At 40.2% G+C, this 23,960-nt stretch overlaps 6 protein-coding genes across 6 annotated transcripts; 4 read left to right on the forward strand and 2 right to left on the reverse strand.

Annotated features, from left to right (window-relative positions):
* Window positions 1-265: 265 nt before the first annotated feature.
* AK88_00077 (chaperone DnaK) lies at window positions 266-2,257 on the forward strand (the record flags this gene model as incomplete). Its single annotated transcript, XM_012477728.1, has 1 exon — window positions 266-2,257. One exon carries the CDS (start codon window positions 266-268, stop codon window positions 2,255-2,257), a length of 1,992 nt encoding a protein of 663 aa, XP_012333151.1.
* Window positions 2,258-3,681: 1,424 nt separating this feature from the next.
* Window positions 3,682-4,956, reverse strand: AK88_00078 (protein disulfide-isomerase domain; the record flags this gene model as incomplete). The annotated part of the gene is made up of 1 exon (XM_012477729.1): window positions 3,682-4,956. One exon carries the CDS (start codon window positions 4,954-4,956, stop codon window positions 3,682-3,684), a length of 1,275 nt encoding a protein of 424 aa, XP_012333152.1.
* A 2,780-nt stretch (window positions 4,957-7,736) lies between these two features.
* Window positions 7,737-13,247, forward strand: AK88_00079 (uncharacterized protein; the record flags this gene model as incomplete). The annotated part of the gene is made up of 1 exon (XM_012477730.1): window positions 7,737-13,247. The coding sequence occupies one exon, from the start codon at window positions 7,737-7,739 to the stop codon at window positions 13,245-13,247; it is 5,511 nt and encodes a 1,836-aa protein (XP_012333153.1).
* Window positions 13,248-14,781: 1,534 nt separating this feature from the next.
* AK88_00080 (uncharacterized protein) lies at window positions 14,782-20,263 on the forward strand (the record flags this gene model as incomplete). Its single annotated transcript, XM_012477731.1, has 2 exons — window positions 14,782-16,618; window positions 16,773-20,263. The coding sequence occupies 2 exons, from the start codon at window positions 14,782-14,784 to the stop codon at window positions 20,261-20,263; spliced, it is 5,328 nt and encodes a 1,775-aa protein (XP_012333154.1).
* A 7-nt stretch (window positions 20,264-20,270) lies between these two features.
* On the forward strand, window positions 20,271-21,308 carry AK88_00081 (uncharacterized protein; the record flags this gene model as incomplete). Its single annotated transcript, XM_012477732.1, has 1 exon — window positions 20,271-21,308. One exon carries the CDS (start codon window positions 20,271-20,273, stop codon window positions 21,306-21,308), a length of 1,038 nt encoding a protein of 345 aa, XP_012333155.1.
* A 404-nt stretch (window positions 21,309-21,712) lies between these two features.
* On the reverse strand, window positions 21,713-23,016 carry AK88_00082 (uncharacterized protein; the record flags this gene model as incomplete). Its single annotated transcript, XM_012477733.1, has 6 exons — window positions 21,713-21,850; window positions 22,022-22,081; window positions 22,237-22,341; window positions 22,518-22,610; window positions 22,707-22,771; window positions 22,953-23,016. 6 exons carry the CDS (start codon window positions 23,014-23,016, stop codon window positions 21,713-21,715), a joined length of 525 nt encoding a protein of 174 aa, XP_012333156.1.
* Window positions 23,017-23,960: the final 944 nt, after the last annotated feature.

The raw sequence follows: 23,960 nt of genomic DNA on the forward strand, positions 1-23,960 counted from the left end.
GACTGGTGCGGAGGCGCGTGGGTCGTAGTGTGTATAAAGTGTATGATTCGTTTTTGTGCGCCCAGCGATCGGGAGCACACATATCCCGTTCGAATTTGTTTCTGATTTGTTTATTTTTTTCGAGTGATGCATCGCACTCGTAGGGGGTATTACCCCTGCTTATGCATTGCATCCCTACACATGTTACGCAGGCTGTTGCGTATTATCCCAAGTGCGTTATTTTATTTTTCCTTTTTTCTTTTTCCCCTTACAGATCCTCGTAAAAATGGCATCGCTAAGCAGGAAGAATATCGTGAAAATTTTGGAAAGGTGTGTGAAGAATAACATTTTGAAGGATAACAGTCGACAACTATGCACAAGCAAGACTAACTTGAATAGAGCATCCGGAGACATAATAGGTATTGACTTAGGTACAACGAACAGTTGTGTTGCGATTATGGAAGGAAAGCAAGGAAAGGTTATTGAGAACGCAGAAGGGTTTAGGACAACCCCCTCCGTTGTAGCATTCACCAATGATAACCAAAGGTTAGTTGGTATAGTGGCGAAGAGACAAGCAATAACGAACCCAGAAAATACGGTATATGCAACGAAAAGGTTTATAGGCAGAAAATTTGATGAAGATGCAACTAAAAAGGAACAAAAGAATTTACCGTACAAAATTGTTAGAGCACCAAATGGAGATGCATGGATAGAAGCCCAGGGAAAGAAATATTCCCCAAGCCAAATAGGAGCGTGTGTTTTGGAAAAAATGAAAGAAACAGCTGAGAATTATTTGGGAAGGAAAGTGCATCAAGCTGTTATCACAGTACCTGCTTACTTCAATGATTCACAAAGGCAAGCTACAAAAGATGCAGGAAAAATTGCAGGTTTGGATGTCCTTCGAATTATTAACGAGCCAACAGCAGCGGCCTTAGCATTTGGGTTAGAAAAGAGCGACGGGAAGGTCATTGCCGTTTATGATTTAGGAGGTGGTACCTTTGACGTGTCCATTTTGGAAATTCTAGGAGGTGTTTTTGAAGTGAAAGCGACGAATGGAAATACATCCCTAGGAGGGGAAGACTTCGATCAGAGAATATTAGAATATTTTATAGAAGAATTTAAGAAGAAAGAAAATATCGATTTGAAAAATGATAAGTTAGCTTTACAGAGGTTGAGAGAAGCAGCTGAAACAGCCAAAATTGAATTATCCAGCAAGACGCAGACAGAAATTAATTTGCCTTTCATTACTGCGAACCAGACGGGACCAAAACATTTACAAATTAAGTTGACTCGTGCAAAGTTGGAAGAGTTATGTCATGATTTGTTAAAAGGAACGATCGAACCATGTGAGAAATGTATCAAGGATGCAAATGTGAAGAAGGATGAAATTAACGAAATTATTCTAGTTGGTGGTATGACCAGAATGCCAAAGGTATCCGAGACCGTAAAGCAGATATTTCAAAATAATCCCTCGAAGAGTGTGAACCCTGACGAAGCAGTTGCATTAGGTGCAGCCATCCAGGGAGGAGTATTAAAAGGAGAAATAAAAGATTTGTTGCTACTAGATGTGATTCCCCTATCTCTAGGTATAGAAACCCTAGGTGGAGTTTTTACCAAATTGATCAACAGAAACACTACCATCCCGACGAAAAAATCGCAGATATTTTCCACCGCAGCTGACAACCAAACACAGGTGAGTATCAAAGTATTCCAAGGAGAAAGAGAAATGGCATGCGATAATAAAATGTTAGGATCGTTTGATTTAGTGGGAATTCCACCTGCACCTAGAGGAGTCCCGCAAATTGAAGTCACCTTTGATGTAGACGCAAATGCGATTATTAACATTTCCGCAATTGACAAAATGACGAACAAGAAGCAGCAAATTACCATTCAGAGCAGTGGCGGATTGAGCAAGGAAGAAATTGAGAAGATGGTCCAGGAGGCTGAATTGAACAGGGAAAAGGACCAACAGAAAAAGAATCTAACAGATGCCAAAAACGAAGCAGAGACGCTAATTTACAGTTCGGAAAAACAGCTAGATGACTTCAAGGACAAAATTTCCGATTCAGACAAGGATGAGCTCAGACAGAGGATCACCACCCTGCGTGAGAAATTGTCAACTGAAGACTTGGATGGAATTAAGGACGCCACGAAGCAGCTGCAGGAGAAGTCCTGGGCCATTTCGCAGGAAATGTACAAGAACAATGCCTCCCAGGGTGCTCAGCAGGAACAGCCCAAGAGCGAAAGCAAGACGGAGGAGAGCAAGGACAACGCCTAGGGGGACGGCCCCAACGATGGTGAAGCGGTTAAGCGATTAAGCGGTATGGCTGCGATGCGCTGAAAAACAAAGTATAACACGCATAACAGTGCGCATCACTTGCAAAACCAAAACATGTTGAGAACAGAACCACGCAAGTTCCAAGCGCGTTTCCATCCACGTCTAGTTTCATGACAACCAAACGGTAGGTGTAGCGTTCATCAACTGAATGTAGGCAGTGCGTGGGAGGATATTTACACATGTTTCTTCTTTTAGCTAAGCCACACCCAACAGAACACGTTTGAAAGCGCGCGTACCATTTTAAAATTAATCGGTTGCCCCTCGTTTACCACACTACGTGCGCTAAACTGATGCATCAGATTATTTTTAAAAAAAAAAGTGCAAAAGGGTTAAACATTTTTTATCCCTTCCTTTGGCGTACACCTTTTAAACGATTTTTCCTATGTCCCCTTTTTTCGCAATAGGGCACAAAGTAAATTATACGTAAATATGTATGCAATTTACTGTTTTGAAAGTGGAACACGAAAAATCCTTGGCCTCCATCCCATGTGAAGGGCACAGAATTTCACCTGTGTGTCTACGTGCATTTAAAATTGCATATGTATACGGGGGTATACATGCGCGATGCGCGCACGGTACGTACGTATATTTATTTTTAACAATGTTTTAAGTTAAACGAACTGCATGTTTTCACTGGCTTGCGGTTAAGCGTGCGCATGTAGGTGAGTGGCCATTGGCACTTTGGCCAGCATCATAAGGGTAGCTACATATGCATACATGTGTATGCACGTGCGTATATGTATATACACATAGCAGCGCTCCCTACGATGCGCAAAAAAGACGCACACCGCAGAAGCGTCAATTCATGAGCTCGACTTATTTTTTTTTGCTTCAAAATTTTTTCATACTTTTTAATTATAAAACTTGAATAATCTTAAATGAATAAATAAATGAAGTGTTATAAAAAAAAAATGCGCCATGTAAAATGTTCCACATGATTGTCGTTACTTTAGCGCAAATGTAGGGTGCACATGGCCCCACCCAAAAAAAAAAAAAATACCACTGAAAGTTAAGCAGTACACAAAAATGTAAGCAACTTTGCAGTTACGCAAATGGGTTTACAAAATCATTTGCGTTGATGGAAGGAGCTTTTTCGTTTTTTTTTTTTTTTTTCCAATTTGTGAGCACATCACAAGGGGCGTAAAAAGTATAACCCATATGGGCATCAAACCAAATAGACCTATTTGTATGAACATAAAACAGAGAAGGGGACACATGTGTGAATGTACAAATTGGCAAAATAATATAGAGGGAATGTATATTTATTTGTTCGTGCAGTTTGAAGAACAATTGGTCTTCAAATAATTTTCTCATTCTCCCCCTTTTTGTTCCATTTGTTTGTGGTAATTTCTCTGCGCTTCAATTCATAACTCTGAGTTGGCTTCCTCTGTGCTCGTGAAACTAAACTTGGGGACCGTCTTCACTGTAAAGGGAACCAAATTGTCAACAGAAGACTTGCCCATCATCATTTGTGTGATGAAATTTTTGATGGACTGTTCAGAATAATTCCCCTTCAAAATGGAATAGACATTTTTCGAAAAGCTGATGGCAATAACAGTGGGGAAACCGAAAGTAAGATTTAACTTTTGTACGAGGTCTAGTTGATCTCCTGCTTGAGTCCACAACAAAGTGACTGGTAGCATACTAACGTCTTTAATAACATTGGTCAGTATATTAACGTAGGATTTGAAATAACTAAGTTCAGTGTCTTCTTTGTTTGGTAAAATGGCTAAGAGACATACGTCTTTTTCGCAATATTCATCAAACACCTGTTGAGAAGTCAACTGAATTACTTCCTTCTTTTCTGAATAGTATTTTAAAAAAAATTGATACAAGTCTTCTACCGTTCTAGAATCGTTATATTCTATAGCACTATGTGATTTTTTCTTTCCTGAAGGGAATAACCTAAAAGATGGATAATGTCTTATTTGATAAATTCCCGCTGATCGTTGTTCCACTGTAGCGTCTATTTTCGCAATTCGTGCGTTTTTCAAATGTGCTACTTTTTTTGCTAATTGGTCGAACATGGGGTGTATCGGTTTGCTGTGTCCACACCATGGAGCGTAGAAAAAGACAAACCAGACGTTCTCATCATCCTGTAATACATTGTTATCAAAATTGGCGTCATTTAGTATAATTACTTTGCCATCATTTTTTTTGTTTCCTTTTTTTTTATAGGAGCTTTTATTTATATCATCCATGTCTATATTTAGCTCTTTCAAACGGTGTTTTTTTATACTATCATATACAAAAGAAACCACTTCTTTTATTTTGTAATTGCCATCAAATTTCTCCACATATTTTTTACTGTCGTCTGCGAAGAAAACATGTATACTTGGGTAAGTTTCAATGTTGTACTGGTTAATTATATCTTCATTTTTTACGGCCAAAATTGTTATGTCGTCTTTTATCGTCTTGGCTATGCTGGTAAAGTCGTTCGCAAACCCCCTGGAGGCCCTACACCATGTTGCGTAAAATTCGACGAGGCACACTTTTTTGGTACTTAGGAACTCCTCGAACTCTTTGGGGCTCTCCACTGTTTTTATTTCCTTCACATTTGAGTACAGGCCCGAGACATTCCTGGGGCACAGGCCCGCCAGGAGCACCAGCGAGCAAATTAAGGGGCCCACGGGCTTCATCCTAATTCGAGTACACCGTCGGTCGCGGCGTCCAGCGCAGCGGGGAACAGAAGCAAGGGAAAGTATCTGAATGGAAAAGGACTGGTGAGCACGCAGAACTGACCCCTGAAACAAAAAATGCCCTTATTTTTTCAACTTCCTACGTGTACATATACTATGGTAGTTTAAAAAAAAAAAAGGTGGCTCCTTGGGGGAGAGCCAAAAGGAGGAACGTAGAAACCGTTTAAAACAGTGTACGCTCGTAGGTACGTTTGGCAGGTACTCTGCGGGGTTAGCTTAGAAATGAAAGAAAAAAGAGAAAACAAATTGAAGTGAAGGAAATGAACAAAAAAAAAAAATAACCGTGACATACACATTGCAAATGCGACTGATTGAGTGCGGAAAAGAGGTAACCCCGAATGACCGCAATTGTGAAGCGGAATTATTTAGCGGCACCAAATTAACAACCTCGATTTGTGGAACGCCGGAGGGCTCAACCAAATGGTAGATAAAGAGTGACCCTTTTAGGGAAAAAAAAAAAATTACAAACCGAAAATGGAACAGGAAGCTTATGTGCAGTATACTAACGGGTGGAAGAAAAAAAAAAAAAAAAAAAAATGAAGGTGCCAGTATACTTATACACATATGTAAAGTCAAACAAGTATATGTGTTAAACCCTGATTGTCAGAAATATCTGCATTCGCTTACATGTGCACACAGGCAGACTATTGCAGAATTGGGGGAAGCGCCAAGGAGCTGAAAAGGAAAACCACCCTCTAAGGAAAAAAAGGGGATAGGGAAGCTTGGCATAATTTAGGACTAATTTTATTAGCAGTATTATATCCTACTAACGCGCGCCCCCAAGGGAGGGGACACCACCAATTAAAAAGAGTAATCATATGGGTCTATTTTAAGATGAACGTGGTGTGGCCGCTGCAAAAACACCAACGGAGGAACACTGACGCAGGGGATGATTCGTAAAATGATTACTGCTGCTTCGGCGAAAATACAGCTAATCGGTACGTGTGCCAATAGGGGGGCAGCGAAAACACCGCCCATGTGTAAGGGTAGGTAAAATAATCAACCAGACGCTGTTGTGGGTAAAGAATTGCTCGTATGTGTGCATGTAAGGTGGCACCTGGGCGTCTGCCTTACACGACGTTCTGTGGCGCTAGAGTGCATTCGTACGCACATGCATAAGTGTAAATGCAAACCTTTGATCACCGTGGAAGGCTCACCCCCATAAACCATGTCAGCTACATCATTTCTGCCATCGAATAAGTGAAGGGTCTATCTTTCCGAAAAAGTAGAATATCATTTTGGTGTTCCATCTCCCAAGGGAAAAAAAAAAATAAATAAATACATATAAAAAAAAAAAAATAAATAACAAATAAAAAAAAAAAAAAACAAATAAACAAACAAATAGCCCCTACAGTTGAACACTACACAATTAAAACGCTGACTACTATTCGCTAAAATGGAAAAAAAAAAATTGAGGTTTCCATTTTTTTGCGCTTCGCTCATGGCGTGCCTCTTATATGCGCGTAGCCCGTGTCCAAAAATGACTCGTCCTTCTGTTTTTGTACGATTACGACAGCGCGTCGCTGTTTTTGCAAAAGAGCTTCCAAAAATTGTTTTATGTTCCTTTCGGGCTAACTACGCAACTATACAAAATGCAACAACATCGTTTACCACAAACAGCGTGCTTGTTTTATGAGTGCAAATTGGCATAAATTGCGGAATATGAAAAGTTCTCCTTCCTTCTGGGATGAAATAAAACTGTAATAATTTTCTGCGCCTCCTAAAAAAGGGTGTCGCGCCACAAACTCCGTTCATGGAATTATCCTGCGTTTGTATTGCCCCCCTGCGTCCATAAATTAGCGCAACAGTGGGGCGAAAATGAGAACGTTGCCCTGAAGCGGAACCTCAAAAATAAAAGGGGCTATAGATGCGCAGCGTAATGTATACACGTACATATGCAAATGCACGTAACGTTTAAAATAATTGCGACAAGGCTGGAAAAAAAAAAAAAAAAGAAAGAAAGAAAAAATCGTATCGAGCGAAGAAAAGAATTAAAACCACAATTAAAGCCAAAGTTGAAACCAGAGTTAACCTTATTCTACCATTCGCATTTTCCTTACATGTATAATTAATTCCTACTTGCCGCTACCGTGCCAGGTTATAAATTCATTTTTGAATACCCTGGCGCAAAGGGGACAAGCGTATTTTTCCCGTCATTTTACAAACATGTAATGAATATTCTTGGTTATGCCAATTTTTAAGGGACTCGACTTGTGAGTTTAATTTCTTTACCAACAACAGAGATGTTCCCCCCGCGAATAGCGATGCTTTGGCAGGTGCATATTTCTTTTTGCAACTTTACAAGACCATTTTTTTTACATTGCCGGTGACCACATTAAGGGGGAAATTGTATCCGCTCAGAACGTATGCACTTGTAATAGGCTGCGGCTGGGGGAACGGTAGCAAATCCTTTTGGTCTGTGACCCCTCAGAGCATACATTTGAGGAATTGCGCCTTGAACCAGGCATAGACCAAACCCTGGAAGTGGGAACAACCTAAACCGAAGAGCGAGTGAACATTAGGGAACGCATGAGTACTCCTCCCGTAGCGCATAAAAAGATATCCACGCCTTCGTGCGCATAGGCTATGCCCACCTCGCCAACAGCGCAACAACAACGACAACAGCGCAACAACAACGACAACAGCGCAACAACAACGACAACAGCAACAACCTGGAGATATTTGCCCTCTACCCCCATGTGCGCTGACGCGTCAGACAAATGGATAAGTTTAAAACATGCAAAAAGAAAAATTTGGGGAGTCTGAAGAAGACCAAGAGTTTTATTAAAAAAAAAAAAGACCGCTCGCACGTGAGTAGTAGTGGGAACAGCGCGACAAAGGACTTAATCACAAACGTAATTATAAAATATGTGAACCAGAGGAAATATGAAAAGCAGAAAAATGGAGCAAACTGCGGAAATGAACACTATTATAATAAGGAATTTTTTGCAGACAAAAATGCAAGCGACATATTGAAGGAACGTTTGTTTGGTAAAAAAGAAATTGGAGAAATAGATATCCTTAAAAATTGTCTCCTTTTTAATGAAAAAAATGAACTTCTTCAAAAAATAAGTTACACAATTCTGTATGATGTTATAAAAAAATGCATAGACCACGAACATGTTTTGATGAAGGTGGAAGAATTAGGATTCACAGCTGAAAATATAAGAGACAAAAATGACGAACATGTGAACATATGCTCCAAGTACAAAGCGGAAGTTTTTTTTTTGTACATATATAAAAATTTGAAAGCTATAAAAATTACAAAAAATTTTCAATTGTTGTGCAAATTTATGAATGTGATGAAATTTGTGACTAGTATAATGCCCTATACGTACAAAGTAAAGTTTTTATTTTCACTTTGCTCCATTTTTAATATATACCAGAAGGAGTGTGAGAACAGTAAGCTACAGCCAACGGTGTTGGGCATCACCAAAAAGGGGGGTTACAAGCAGGGTGACAATGGAGCCCCACAGAATGACACCCTTTTTGTCAACTCGGATGAGGAAGACCAATTTTTCCATCTCTTTTTTGAGCTCCTGAATGAGTTAATAAATCTTCATGAGAATTATAACACATACGATGATTACTACCAGACGTTTAATTTCTTCGTCTTGAGGTGGATATTAGTATACTTCCAAAATAAGCACCCTTTTTTTGCCAAGGGAAAAATGGTGCATTCTTTGGCCAAGGTGAAGTACGTCATGTTGTTATTTACACTGTTGAGGAGGTTACACGAAAGTGCAAATTATATGACGGATCGGGAAAGCAAGGTGAGCGATGGAGGGGGAAACGCTCTAAGTGGGATCCATATGGGGGTGAATAATCAAGGCGACCAGGTGGATTATGCAATTTACAACCAACCTGAGGAGGAAAGTACAAATACGCTGCTCTTTCCAAACGAGCAACTGGCCTTTTTTAAGAACGGAACGACCCACCCAAGTGAAGCAACCCTTTTAGACATGCTACACCAAAATGAGAACTGCAAAAATGAGAAAATAAAAAGTAACATGATCGAAATAAAGACCATGTTGGAGAGCTTTTACGATAAGGTGGATTTGCGCGTGGAAAGAAGTTTCAAAGAAGTGAAGGACACCATGAATAGATTAACGCAGAGTGTATTTATGACAGCATACAACTTAATTAGCAGCATGCACATTGTGCATAGACACGTCGCCTTATTGCAATTTTCTTTTAATTTTCTAAAAATGAAAGTGTTTGAATATTCCTACTTTGTCATTTTTAATGCATTCCAATTGCTTAACAAATTGTTAACGGTCCAGAATTTTGTAATTCATCCGATGATCTTTTTGTCTACCCAAGAAGTTTTTACCTTTTACGAAAATGTTGTCATTCATTTGTATAAGGGAAAAAATGACTGTCAGGAGGAGTTTTATCAATTTTTCGAAAAGTTCAATTCCAAGCACAGTGGACTGTATACAGCTATTTTGAAAAGAATTTGGAGTTTGTACATACTCATAATTTCGGATGAATATGTCACAAAAGAGAAAGGAGGAAACCCCAGTGAGGAGAACACACATTTTATTTTTAACAAAGTGGATGAACAACTAGGCGCACCAGAAGATAGCAACAAATTAACAACTGTGTTAAGAATCAGCGATTTAGATTTCCCAACAGAATACAAAAGTATAATTCTCAAATGTGCAGATGAGACTTACAAAAATTGTCTAACAAATTGTCTAACTAAAATATTTCGCATACTAAGCTTCAGTACCTTTTTCGAAGAATATTTTTTTTTCTCCAGCAAGGAGTTGCTGTCTAAGGATGTGTTTATACTGAACAGAGTTCTAAAAGATACTAACAAAACATATAATGGAGGAAATTTCAAATTTCTGATCAATTTTTTCTACCCTTTACTTATGCATTTCATCGATTTGTACGAAAAGGAAGAAGAGTACAGCATTAAGAAGAAATGCTTTTTAAGTTATATAAAAAATATACTGGTCCATTTCTCACGGGCATTAAACGACTGTATCAATTTGTATTACTTCCTATCTACCAACGTAGAAGACTTATACATATTAGTAACCAAGTTCACCAACTGTAACGATTTTCACTTGCTTCCACTGTTTGTTAACTTTTTCGAAAATTTTTATCTCTCAACACTGAAGGCGAACGGTCAAGGAGCGCAGTGGTCTCCCAAGAGTGCAGATTATGATAAAGACAGGAAGGATATTAAATGCAAATACAGCCTCATAAATTTAAAGAAGAATAATTTCTTCTTAAATCACGTTTCGGACAATTTGCTGAAGATATTTTTGCCAAGATTTATATCGATCGTGACATCTCATTATGAGCAGAAGTTTACCAGCGTTGGTTTGGAGTCGAGCCGAAATAGAGCCAGTGTAGCCATGGTCATTGAAAGTTTTTCAAATTTGCTACACGTGTCTTTACATTTTTCTTCCGACGCAAATTTGAGTGAAGTGTTAAATCTCCTCGAACAGCTTATCCTGAGGAATGAAATTGAGAAGGAAGTTTATTCCCTCATTAGTATAATCATTGTGCTGAAAATTTTAACCCCATTTTTTACATATGAAGAACTCACTCTCTGCTCTTTGTATTATCAGAAGTTGCTGCATTTGGTGGGTGAAGTGATCAGCAGGAAGATGTCCATAACGGGCTCAATTATCGGCTTGAAGGGGAGAAAGGCTGAACGAGGCAGTCGCCCCCAAGTGGAAAAACGTACAGGAGGAGGCAATCACCAAGTGGGAAGCGAACAAAACAGCTATTGCATCAACCCTATCAGTGTAAATACAAATGCACAATTTGAACTTGCAACCCATGTGAATGGAGAAATGTCCGCAACTGCAATGGGCAATCAAAATGGTCTTGCTGCGCTGAGCAATAATGGAAACCATGGCAACTTGATAGGAATTGACTGCGTTAGCACCCCCTTTGACAACGCGCCCAAGGTAGAGGCGGTTACCCACTGTGAGGACACACATACCCCGGCCAGCAGCAAACCGAAACGAAATCCCAAGAACAGCAAGCGAAGGGGAAACAAGGACCAAAAGGGTATCGGCAAAAAGGGCAAAATTAAAGGCCTCATTAAAAAGGAAAAGAGAAAAAACAACTCAGCAAAAAAGGAAAAGGCAAGAAGAACAAAACTTACAAAAGAGTTAAAAATGGACATTGAAAAGTACAAATTTGTGAGGATCCTCATATATGACAATGTTGCTGCGCTGTTTAAATATTTCGGTAATATATTTTCAAAAAAAAATAGTTCCAGTGGTGGTGTCACCAAAAATATCGGCTGCACGACCAGTGAGACATGCGAGACTGTACCAAGTGGAATGCAACACATGAGCAAGAATGAGATACTCATCCTTAACAACATATATATGGACGGCAGAGTGGTCCAGAGCAATCTTCCCGTTATGATGGCCAAAGAGAATATCCTCCCCTTCTTCGACAATCTGGACAATTATAATATAAATAAATATATTAAAAAGTTTTACGTGTATTTAAATTGCCTGACGTTTTATCTAAAAGAAGGTAAACTTCTCGATAGGGATTACTGCCAAGAATTGTTTTTTGAAATTCTGCCCCTCATAATGAAGGCCCTATTTTATATCAACAAAAAGTTTACCACCAAGTTGAGGAGAAATAGTCTATTTGAACACATAATCCATTTGGGGTCATCAAATTTGAAAACATTATTTCTTCACGTGACGCCGGGCTTGTTGGTAGAAGAAGCGAGTTGCAAGAAGATAGCAATCTACCTTCTATACTTGCTTGTAAGAAGATACAAAATTGAGTATGGGGACCAGGTGCAGTTATTCAGTGTTTGCGTGGCCTTATCAAATAGTAGTGAGAAAAATCTGTTGAAAATTTTCGTAAAATTTTTGCTAACATGTGTGCAACACTTTAGAAAAGACGTTATCCTGGGGAACATGACGGAGCTCATGAATCTTCTTAATACCATTGCACAAATGAAGAGAGGAGTTAAATACCTTGTTGAGAAATTTCTGTATATATTATACCACTTTGTAAGCGAATGCGAGCAGGAAAGTGATCAGAAGGAAAAACCATACGATGTAATTATGCGATACTTGTCCAAAGTAAATAGGAAAATATTCAACAAAATGGTAGAGAAGAAAGGGCTCCACGATAGTGAAAATAGAAGCGATGGAAGCAATGATGATGGTGGTATGCGTGGAAGGGGAATGGGTCACCATCAGAGAAGAGACAAAATGAAAAGCAAAAGTGCGCACACAGCGGTGGCATCATCAGACGAAGGGTCGTCCGTCATGTCTTATGCTATGTCGGAAGATGATGCGCTGTCCGAATCGAGTGGATCAAGTGCCTACAACGATGGTGCGCATGATCAGGGAGCGGCGCTGCGGAACAAAGGAAGAAACAAACGAAGTAAAAAAAATGCGAACCAGACGAACAGGCGTAATGTGAAGGCAAAAAATCAGAACCGCAATTTAACGACCTTTTTCGATAATTTAAAAAGCATGCGAGGACAAAAGGAGACGAGCTATATCAAAACCGCCGTGGACAACATTTTGCAGAGTCAAAATAAAAGAAAAAAAATAAAGAAACAAAAAGGGAAAGAGGAAGAAACCAATGTGAAAATTAACAAAAACGTAAGTGATGTACTCAACAACTTGGGAACCTCCCTTTTTAAGAACAAAGCAAAATTTAATATCCCCTTTTCTAATGAAAAGGAAATAAATGACCTGTTTGGCGAACAGTATTTCGTGAAGCGTGGTTTGAGGAAGGAAAAGAGAAAGGCAAGCGGAGGAGGAGAAGGAGGTAGTCAACCTGTGCAGCGTAACTCCGACTATGATTATAGCGATAGTGATGAAAACGAGGGGGATGACGCAAATGTAGAAGTAGGCTTGGATGGAAAGATAATTGTTCACCCTGTAAATTCGCAAAATGCGAGAAATAAAAAGAAAGACGATGTGATTAACAAAAAGTATAACCGCATGAATGAGAAGCTGAACATGCATGCCAAACTCAAATTACACAACAAATCAAAAAATAAAAAAAAAACAAACAACTTTGTTACGGCAGATAAAAAGGCATACACATCAAAGAAAGGAAAGGGAGACATCATCAAAAAGGACAAACTACTTCCATACTCTTATGTGGAGTTGAAGCCAATAATGACCAAAGACAAATTTAGGACCAAAACACTGCACGCATTTCGATCAATTAAAAATAATTCCAAAAGAAGGGCCAGGAAGGCGAAAATGTGAAAGGTGCCGCAGCTGTGCAGTGGGTTGCCTAAATAGGGTTACACCTTTTTTATGTGCATTTTTTGCGCCCACGCGTTTGGGCCTAAAGCAAGGAGGGGCATAGCAAATTATCCTTGTTGCTAAAGCCGGATGGGTGAACAAAATTGGCACGTCTCTTTTTACACCCGTGCGTCGCTCCCCTAGCTATGCTCGACGCATGGACACCCACCAAACTTGGTGCTCATTTCCACGACCAGCACCACATCCCTCTTTTTTTCTATTGCGTTTGTACACTTCCGCTCAGCATTATTTCCCATTCTACACATTTTTGCCACTCATTTATGCGTGTTGTATTTTTTTTTTTTCGACCTTCTATGCATACCGTTTTCAATCCGTGAAATAGTGAAAACTGTATGTGTAAGAAGGAGGACAACTTTTATTTTATTAGTGAAAAGGGTGAAGGGAAATTTGTTGCTCTTATTCACTCTCGCACAATTTGAACATAAAAAACTGAAGTAAAAATTCCTTCTCTTTTTTTTTTTTTTTTTTAAATGCATTTTGTTTGCAACGAATGTATGGACGGTCCCCTAGGTGTAAACACGTAACCAACGGGCACACTAAGTTGCTCCAGAAGGAAACATAGAAAGTACCCAATGTGAGAAGGGTTCTCATCGGGCCTAAGAAATAAAGTTCGTGCGTGTATGCTCCCATGCATATATGCGATCACGCGTGTATGCAACACGCGCCAATTTTGTGGTACTAGGCAATTGCACTTGAATTGTTCAGCACATTTTTTTGTCCAGCCATGTTGCATTTATTTGTTCGCATTCGTGCTTTTTTGCCCCTTTTGCCTTTTTCACTTTGTTACGGTTTCCCGCGCTTGTTCTTTTTCCCTTTTTTTTCTTTTTTTTTTTTTTTCTCATCATTGCGCGCGTCCGTTTTTATCGCCAAGGGGGAGAATTGCTCAAACCATTGGGGCGTTACACAGAAAAGGGGTGAGAGCTGGTAAAAGATACATTCTCGTCCTGTAGGGAAGCGCGAAAAGTGTATCGCGGCGTAAACCTAATAACGTAACGCAGGGCAGCGCAATGTAAAGTAACGTACTGCAGACGCGGATGTGCACACTTCACCCAGTTGGACGAATTGGCAAAAAGGGCGAACCACTTGGGACAGCCAAAAAGGGGTTATACACTCCCCTCAAATACCCACCAAGGAATAAGGCCAAGCACATGGCGTAAGGACTAATTCTCATTTAATATGAATTTACTTGTACGCGTTAATCGCTTACGCAGTTGCATGTGCAAGTGTACGCGTGAGAATTAGCAACCCCACGAAGGGAACAAGGCGAAAGTGTGTATCTCCTCACACAGGTAACCCCTACAGGAATTTGGCATTTACCAATCAATTGAGGAATTTTTTTTCCCCCCTAATGTTACGCATGCTGGAAGAGGCTTTTTGTACATATCTACATGTACGGCCATGAATTAAGTTCAATGCCCCTTCATGTGTGCATTTACTTGTACAAAATTGTGAAATCGTGTAACCAAATGAGAAAATGCTGAAAAGGACACTTGATGAAAATACGGGGGCGTGTAACCATCCCCCCCAGAAGGCGAGGTCAAAATCTGTTTCCATTTTTTCGTTTTTTAAAAAAAAAAAGAAAGAAAAAAGGAATTCCAATGACAGCGTTATTTCCACAAGCAACGACTCTTTTGAACTCGCCCCCGGTGAGAGTAACACAAAGGAACGGAACGGTAAGGGCGGAAGGGAAAGACAAAATATATTGGACGAAGAATCAGCAACAGAAAGTAGAAAGGCAAAATGCAAAGACAACGCCGCAAATACAGCACGTAGCCAATACACACAAAATTACAACGAATGTCAAATGATGAAGAATTCTCATTTAAAAAAAAAAAGAGAAAGCTTTTTCCAAAAAATTAATATATTGCAAAAATTTAAAAATTACAAAAAAAAAAATGCCACCAGTACATTTCACGCTGGTCATAACACAAGCTCTGCATCAGCTAAAGATGAAGACAGGGAGGAAGAAACGAGCAACTTCAACAAAAAGGGAAGTAGCGGCTATGTGGACTACACAAAAATGTACACTAATTTGAAGCAGAACAAAAGTTATAACATAAAGGATGAAATAAGCAGCTTGAAGCACAAGGCTCAAATACTGCGAAATAGCATTTATTTTAATGGGAAAAAAAAAGCAGATAAAGGAAAGCTAATCCATAAAAAGGTTAACTGCAGTAGTGAAATTATTCATTATGCAGACGAGAGAGAGTCTTCTTCCTGTGATGCAAACTCCCTATTAACAAATTTTAAAATGAAAAGCAACAAATTGAAAATTGATGAAGACGACTCAGTGGATCAAATGGGCAAGTCGGGTAGGGCACAACAGGTGGAAAGAAAGTACGTCTTCGATAGGAGCTCGGACGTAGAAGTATGGGACGAGGGTGTTGTAAGTGATGGGCTGAGAAGTGTCCGAGGGAACATCCACGAGCAACAGGGACTCAACTCCAACAGGAATGTGATAGATTTTAACGAATACGCGTACGAGGAAAAGGGGCAAGATGAGGCCTATTTGGCTGAATCCAACAGGGCGGAAAGTGTAACTAGTGAGGGGAAAAATGCACGAAACGTTGGTGCAGGAGGTCAACAGGACGAACGCGACGGACGCAGTGGTGGCCAAAAGCGTGACCCCCATATGGATCGCAGCTTATTCCACACCCAGGGGGAGCCAAAAAGAACAGGTGACTTCTCCTTCTCAAGAGCTAACATGGAACTGGTGCGAAACGTACAGTCAAACATAAACGATAACCTGAGGACGATAAATAATTACATGCAGTATAGTAACAATAGGGGGGGTGCCAATTTAAAGGCCTATACCAGAACGGAGGCAACAACTACCCAAGAGGGGGGAAAATTAATAAGCAAAGAAATAATAACTACCACTCAGTATGATAAAAACACGACGAATGAAGACATACACAAGGGGTGCTCTATATCGAATGTGCACAACTCTGATCAACTCTCACAAGGGAAGAACACATTAGAACGTATTCCCAGCAATATGGAAGAAAATCTGGAACAGAAGGAAATCATAATAAAGCTAATGTATAACAATAATGGAATTTTTTTTGACCAAGATGAGAATGGGACAGGGGGGGTTCCTTCAAGACGTGCCAACACGGCTAAGGTGTCGTCATACGATGAAGTCAATTCTCGTGCGTATGAAAGCAAATCTGTAAATGTAAGCAGAAGTGGAAGAACAAATTTGCACCCCATTCGCCAGCAAATCATATGTGAGAACGTTACGAATCAGCAGACTTGTAACAATGAATTTGTTAACGATGCACATAAAAAGTTTAGCAGTCCAAAGGCTAGTAGGGGGCATTATTGGGGAGGAAAATCTCAAGAGAGTGTACCAAGAGGGGATACCCATTCTTTGGGGAAGTCTCAGCAGAAGCGCAGCAACGAAAATGCCAAAGGAGAAAAAAAAAAAAAAAAAAAACCAAAATGGCACAACACACGAGGAAGTCGAAGGAGGAAAAAAAGACAATATAATCAATAAGTACCTTATCGACCCGTTATATAATTTATTTGTTCAGCCCAAAGAAGAAACAGATGAACCAAACCTTCGGAACAATAACATTAGTTTTCTGCCCCCCCAGGGGGGGAGAAACTACACTAGCGAATTGCAAAAAACGTACAGAGCGTTGTATGATATATATGACGGCTTATATGCATGCGGTATGCAATACAAAGCTCATCCAAACACAGATGGAAGCATGAACATGGTGCACCGCTCGTTCACTCGAAATGTGGACAGCAACACAGGAGTGAGCTCCTCCATGCAAAGTAGGCACATTCCCATGAATAACCAAATGGATGGCAGCGGAATATATATGTGTCCTCTAAATAGAAGCAAGTCCATGAATAAACAAAATGCGTCACCCTTTGAACATATTCAAAATGAAGCCTCTAATTTGAGCGTCAAGGATACCCACCATGGTTATCTAAATAAGGCTAATTTGTATAACACACATTTTAATACGTTTCATTTGAAGGAGAACAGAAGGGAACCCACTTTCAGGGGAAGAGGCAATGGCAACTTCCTCAGCATGAGTGCTATTGCAAATTGTTATAATGGGCCCATTAAAAATATGTGCACCTTTCTGGATCAAAATATTGTGAGGGGAAGTTACTACCCCCGCCACGAATGCCTGGCTAGTAAATTTACTGGAAGAAGCTACACCTTTTGTAAAGAGAACCAAGGGTATAGCGTCTCCCCAGTCGGGGGGCAGCAAAGTGGCATCATGAAAAAGTCGAGTACATTTCATGGGTATCAAAATGGCGTGCACAAGGATGGACAACCACGTGGATACGCAGGAGCCCCCCCTGAGATAACTCCTATGATGACCCCTGTGGCAACAGGCGCGCAAATCCCCGTAGCAACCCCCCAGATGCACACATTGCACAACTGCAACACGTACTGTCCCGAGGTCGACGGAAAATCACACCAGCGGGTGAACCAAATGTGCGGCACAAATAATGCCGCAAATAGCTTAGCAAAAAATGGAAACCTCATTACGTACCCCCAAGGGAACCCAACTAATGTAGAAGGTTTCTTTTCAAGTAAAGGGGTTGCCAATAACTGGAGTGAAATCGGCACAAATATGGGACAGGCCAAACAGGTTAGCAGGAGTGGCCCCTATGCACAGAATAGCAAACAGGTGTCAAACAAAAATATGAGAAATTGTACCCCTTTTCATTGTATGCCATATGGAGAGGGGAGACCAAATGACAGCAGAAACGGCTACATGAGTAGCAACTTCTACACCCCGATGGAGAGATTAAAAAATGAAAAATTGCGAAGACTACAGAGCTATTCATCCAAATCGAAGGCTTCTGTGTGCCTCTCAAAAAGCCAAGGGCATGGGGCCATACATGCAAACATGCTAAATGAGGACAACAACGGTGGGGTGATCAAACGGGCAAAGAGTTTAAACACAGCGCGGTCTTCTTCTGCCCACCTGGACGTGTTGGACATATATGAAGAGTGCTACGTACAAAATGGGGAAGCAAATGGATTTGTAAATGGAAACAAAAATGACAACAACCTGGGAGGAGGCCATAAATATATACACAGCCACAGAGTAGACGATGCACATCTGCGTGACGCCAGTAGCAGTGGTAGCAGCTGCTCCTCCGATAAAAAAAATTTAGCGCACGATGGGATAGAACCCCCCTTAATTGATCGCTATAGGAGTATTAATGTTGGTGGTAGTGCACCCCGGGGTAGCTGCCAATTAAGGGAGAACAAGCAAACTTTTTTTAGAAGCAGCTCATCGAATGACACCATTCATGAGAATTACCCAATTGAGGGCCCCATGTTTGAGGGACAGGAGAGGGTGGACCACCCCTCACTTATCCATTCAAGTAACGATGATGATATTGAGCTTTATGCTGTTAGTCTGGAGCAGGACGGGGACAACAGTGTGTTTGAGGTGGAGCATGAAAATGGTGAAGCTGTTACTTTGGATAAGGACCCCTATGTGAATATCACAAATGAGGAGGCTCCCGAAAGGAAAGACAAAAGCGTGCATCAGAGTAGCACTGAAAAGGTTGTTAGTTGTGATGGGAACGGGGACACTCCATCGGTTTATTTAACCTATGAGGGGGAAGAACCCTTATGGACTAACCAAAACCCTAATGTGGAAAACAATTCCTTTGAGGATGAATACAACTGCGAGAATGGTTCTAACAGTTCGGATTTGATAGCGGAGAAGAGGCCAGAAAAGGTTAACCACCATCCTGTATGCTCCGTCATGCGGCACAATTTTAGGAGGGAAGATGGAAGGAGAAGTCGAGAGTGTTTACCTTCCCCAGTGGATGATTATCTCCACAGTTCTGTGAACTATAGGCAGGAGAAGAAATTACTTAACGGTAACGTGAAGGATACGAAATGGACACACTCCAGTGATGATAAAAAAAATGACAGTACTTCGTATGCCCGTACAAAATGTGATGAGGAAACTAAAACGGAAGAAGCACCAAATAAAGAAAATTACAATTCCAAGGGGAAGGATAGCAAGTTGAAAAAAATAACAAATAAGAAAATTTTGCGAAATGGAAAGGTGAACCCTAATTCGAGTAAGAGTAAAATATTGCCAAGGGTTAAGAGCACATGTGAAGAAATGAAGAAAAAGAAAGGAGTCGTGAAAAAGGTCAGCAGTGCGATAGCTACAAATTTGAAAAGGAAAAAAAAAGATCCCCGAAGTGAAGCGATAAATGAAAGTACAATAATCAGACCAGTTACCGCAAAGGGGAGGGCATCACCAAGTGTCTCCCCCTCAAAAAGGAACAAAATTAAACCCACTTCTAAAAGCACAAACAGTCGCCACGGAAGTGAAACTGCAAAACATTTTAACATAGTAAACACTGTGGAAGAATCTGTACAGGTTAATTACAACGTCGGAGAAAATAAAATTAACTACAAAAAGGAAAGCATCGTAAGTTCCAGCAACGCGGTATGCATTGTGAACAAATTAGAAGATGAAACGATGCAAATGAGAACAAGGAAAAGAGTTGGACAAATCAAAAATAAGAATAAAGATTCCAGAGGGGGTGAAGCTTACTCCAGTACATCCATTCAACGGGAAGACTGTAACATTGTGGGGTCTTTTTCGAGCAGTTCCGTTCCACTGTGGCCAGATTGCAACTTGGTGGGCTCCTTTTCCACCATGTCCATCAGAAGGGAAAACTGTAGTATTGAAAAGCGTTACGCATACCTGGGTGAATCCCCCTCCGATGGAAATGGAGCCTCGCGGGTTGGGAGCTTCTCCAGAAGGTCACTAAGCGCAAGGGACAGTGTAGAGAAGATGAAAAAAATTACAAAAAATGGAAATTTTTCGGAGAAGCAAGAAAAAAGGGTCACTGCATTTTCGTCCACCCGCGTGCAGCTTAAAAAAAACAAAAATGCAGAAAAAAAAAAAAAAAAAAAACACGTGTGCGAAACGGAGAATTAAACCAACAATGGAATCAACCGTCGAAATGGCCATCGATTTAGGCAGCACGGGGGAGGAAAATTCAAGTATAGGGCGGGAACCCCTCTGGGGCCCAAAAAAGGATACGGAAAAGGAAAACGGAAGCTGCTCAGTTAAGGCCCTTATCAAGAGCAACCAAATGATGCTGCAAATAGAGAGTCCAAACAGTAACTCCATGTCTAAGGAGAACCTGTATGATGAACAGGGGGATTCACTAAATAGCGCAAGAGATACATACATTTCACACAAAACGGACATAACGCAAACACTGCCAAAGGATACCTTCTACGAACAAGTTAAACAAATGAATCATATATTAAGCAATAAGAACAACAGCCATTTTTTAAATCGAATAAATTTAAACCACCTAATAGCAATTGAAAAGACATTTATCAATACCAACGTGTTCATTAACAAACAGATAATCACCCTTAGCACCAGGAGTACTACAAAGGGGACGAAAAGTAAAAGAGGAAGGAGTCCACATGATGGCATTCTCTATGACGACAATTTCAGCATCGTCTACTTAGAACAAGATATTATATACTTGAAGAAAATTCTTTTAAAAAAAATTCTGTCCATATTATTAAGTAAAGCATCCTCATTTAGAGAAATAAAAATAACTATTCTGTTGTTATATTTTTTTGTTTCCTTGGAGGAAGGCACGGTTATATCTCCCACTGTGTACCCCCTCAGCCTAATTAATTCTTTAATACAAAAGTTCAACCTGAAAGTGCGCAAGAAGTTAAAACTGGTTGGTGAAGTCGAAGGTGCAGCGCCTACGGATGGTTACTACCGCAACCCGAGCGCACAGAGCGATGCAACGAAAAAGGGACCCTTCGACTGCCTCTTCATTTGCGACGGGAACAACTACCTATGCGTGAATGACAACTCACTGCCTGGGAAAACGTACAGAACACGAATTAAGCTGAACAACCTCATCGGTTACTATCACTACATCAACTTAAACAGGTTGACGTACTACCTGGAGCGGGCCAGCAGCACTTGCGACAGGGCGACAAAATAAACAGTCCCACCAGCTCGATGCGTCGCGTCACCAGCAGTATGTTTCGTTTTCACACCGCTTTTTTCGCACCCCTTTTTTATGTTTCCCGTAAAAGGAAGTTACAACCATATGTGCACATGTAGCGTGCGATTGGAAGTCCACGAGAAAAAAAAAACAAAATGGTGCACCACATGTGGGTACTGAATGAACACATTGGGCATATGGATTGAAGGGAGAAGTTTTCTAAAGAAGGAGGATCTAATTATATTGTTTAATTATTTTTTTAATTTGCGTATTTTCGTCGTCGCACTGTTAAGTGGGGGATGATTCCCTTTGACGACTTTTCACCATTTGGTGCGTTTTGCCCACCGTTTCTTCCCAAATTGGTTACTCCAAAAGGGAGCTCACATGGAAGCGCCTATCCTTCACGTCTTCCTGCTTCGGAACACTCCCTTCTTCATTCCCCACGAGTTATGCTCCCCCTTCTTAACTCGCTGCATGCCGTAAGTTTTGTTTAAATTGTATTTTAGCATTAAACCAAACTTGGTATCCAAATAGTTGGTCTGCGGGGGGTAAGAACGGTGAGGTGCGAGGATTGTTTAATTTGTACAGTTGTCTCCTCAAAAGGAAATGCCACTGTGTGTACAACTGCACCAGACATGTGCACATGGGTAACATGTACATATGCGTAGATCGAAGTGTAAAATAATAATAATAAAATAAAAAGGCAGAACCTTGTCCAATTTTTCTTCCATTTTTCTAAATCCCTCCTTAATCTTATCCATGCTGGCTTGCTGCAAGGGGGAAAAAATGTTGACACATTCTACTTGGTACACATGTGTGTTACACATAAAAGAACGCACTCATTGCATTAATCGCATTTCTGGCGCCATAATGTATTACCCAGTGATGCACTCTGTTATATGTGTTTTGCCTTTTCTGTGATTACCAATATTTTAAAGTCCAGATAATTTAGGAACATCAATGGCCTCTTGGCAAAATCACACACACAGAGGACCGTCTCTGAGGGAATTTTCTCATTATTGGCATTCAGCTACACGGGGGAAGGGGGAATGAAAGGTAGGAGGGGGGAAGTGTGTAATACAGGGTCAAATTACAAACGTGGGGAACTGCCCGGCAAACATAACGGTGACCCAAATAACCCCCCCTCCATAATCAGCAGAACGATATCAGAATCATATGAGCAAAAAAAATGTTGGGCAAATTAACCAGTGGCTTGACCGTGTTGGACATTTCGGTGTCAAAATTGGGGTCCCTCTTAAATGCGTTGAAGATGAAAAATTGTTTCCCATATGGTTCAATCTGTGGATCCAACCAAAAAAAAAAAATAAATTAATAAATTTAAAAATTTGCCAAAAAGAATGAAGAAAGGCTTCGAATGGGATTATTTTCTCCTACCGGGTGTATCGCCGAGCATTCCGGAGGGGGCCAATTGAATCTTCTCATTCGGTTGTATATCAGCTCTACAAGATATGGTGCGGGCGAAAAGCAGATAAATGTGTACAAAAAATACATATTATACGTGGACATTTATATGCACAATATGGAAGGAGCGATTTTCCCCTATGTGGCAACGCACAAAATGGTTTTCTTTTCCCCATTTTAAAAAAACTTCCATAGTGCCGCATAGCAATGTGTTCTCACTTTTATGTGCTTTCAAACGAAAGGCATTGTGTCTGACCCCCGTTGCATTTTTGATAGACGACATTTTTTGCTTTTATTCAATGTATGATTTTTTTTTTTTTTTATTTGAAGGGGCCCCTATAAAAAAAAGCGGTGGCTCATTTTTGGTGTGCCTTCCGAAAAACACGAAATGATATTGCCTCTTGTTCGTAACAAGCATGGATGTGTGGACCACGTGGGGCAAAAAATTGCTGCGCTCATTAACTCTGACGGTGGCCCGTATGTATATTAAGACAGTGAGGTTAAGAAGACCCACTTAATGGAACGTCTAGCCATGAAAAAGGATTCATACAATTAATATGGCAGAGGTGACACACACACATGAAGGTAACAAAACGAAAAAAAAAAAATGTATGTGAAAAGAGTAAATAAAAAAAAAAATGCGTCGTCGTATTTACTGCAAATTATGCCGCATAAAGCCACATTCGACTTATACACATTACATGGTCACGACGGAGAAATCTTTTAATATACATATATATATGAATCCTTTGTGACTTTGGAAAGCGGAGTGATTAAAAAAAAAAAAAAACAAAAACAAAAAACAAAAAGAAGTTGCTCGTTTGTTTGGGGACAAATTTAGAAAGCAGCATGAGCAGTATCTTGGATTACTCTTTTCAAATGTCCCCACACCATTTCATTTTTGTGACAATTTGTTAAATAAAATGAAAAGTGTGGAGCTAAGAAATTGACACATACATTTGCTCCTCGACTAAGTCGTGCATGGGATTTTATTTTGCTACCTTTACGTTTAAATTATGCATCCTACGTGCGCGAGCATTTTTTCATGTTTCTGCGTTTCTAAGGATGACCATGCGCGTACTGTCATTTGCGAATCGATAGTGAGAGTTGTGTCGACGTATGGCACAGTTATCATTTTTCTTCTATTTTATTTTATTTTATTTTTTGACGTGCCCGTGTTTGTATCTTCATAGCGCATCTTAAGGTCGCCTTGGCCGTTGTAAAGGA

This window comes from Plasmodium fragile, assembly GCF_000956335.1.
Source record: "Plasmodium fragile strain nilgiri unplaced genomic scaffold supercont1.1, whole genome shotgun sequence".
In the NCBI taxonomy this organism is placed as follows: Eukaryota; Apicomplexa; class Aconoidasida; order Haemosporida; family Plasmodiidae; genus Plasmodium; species Plasmodium fragile.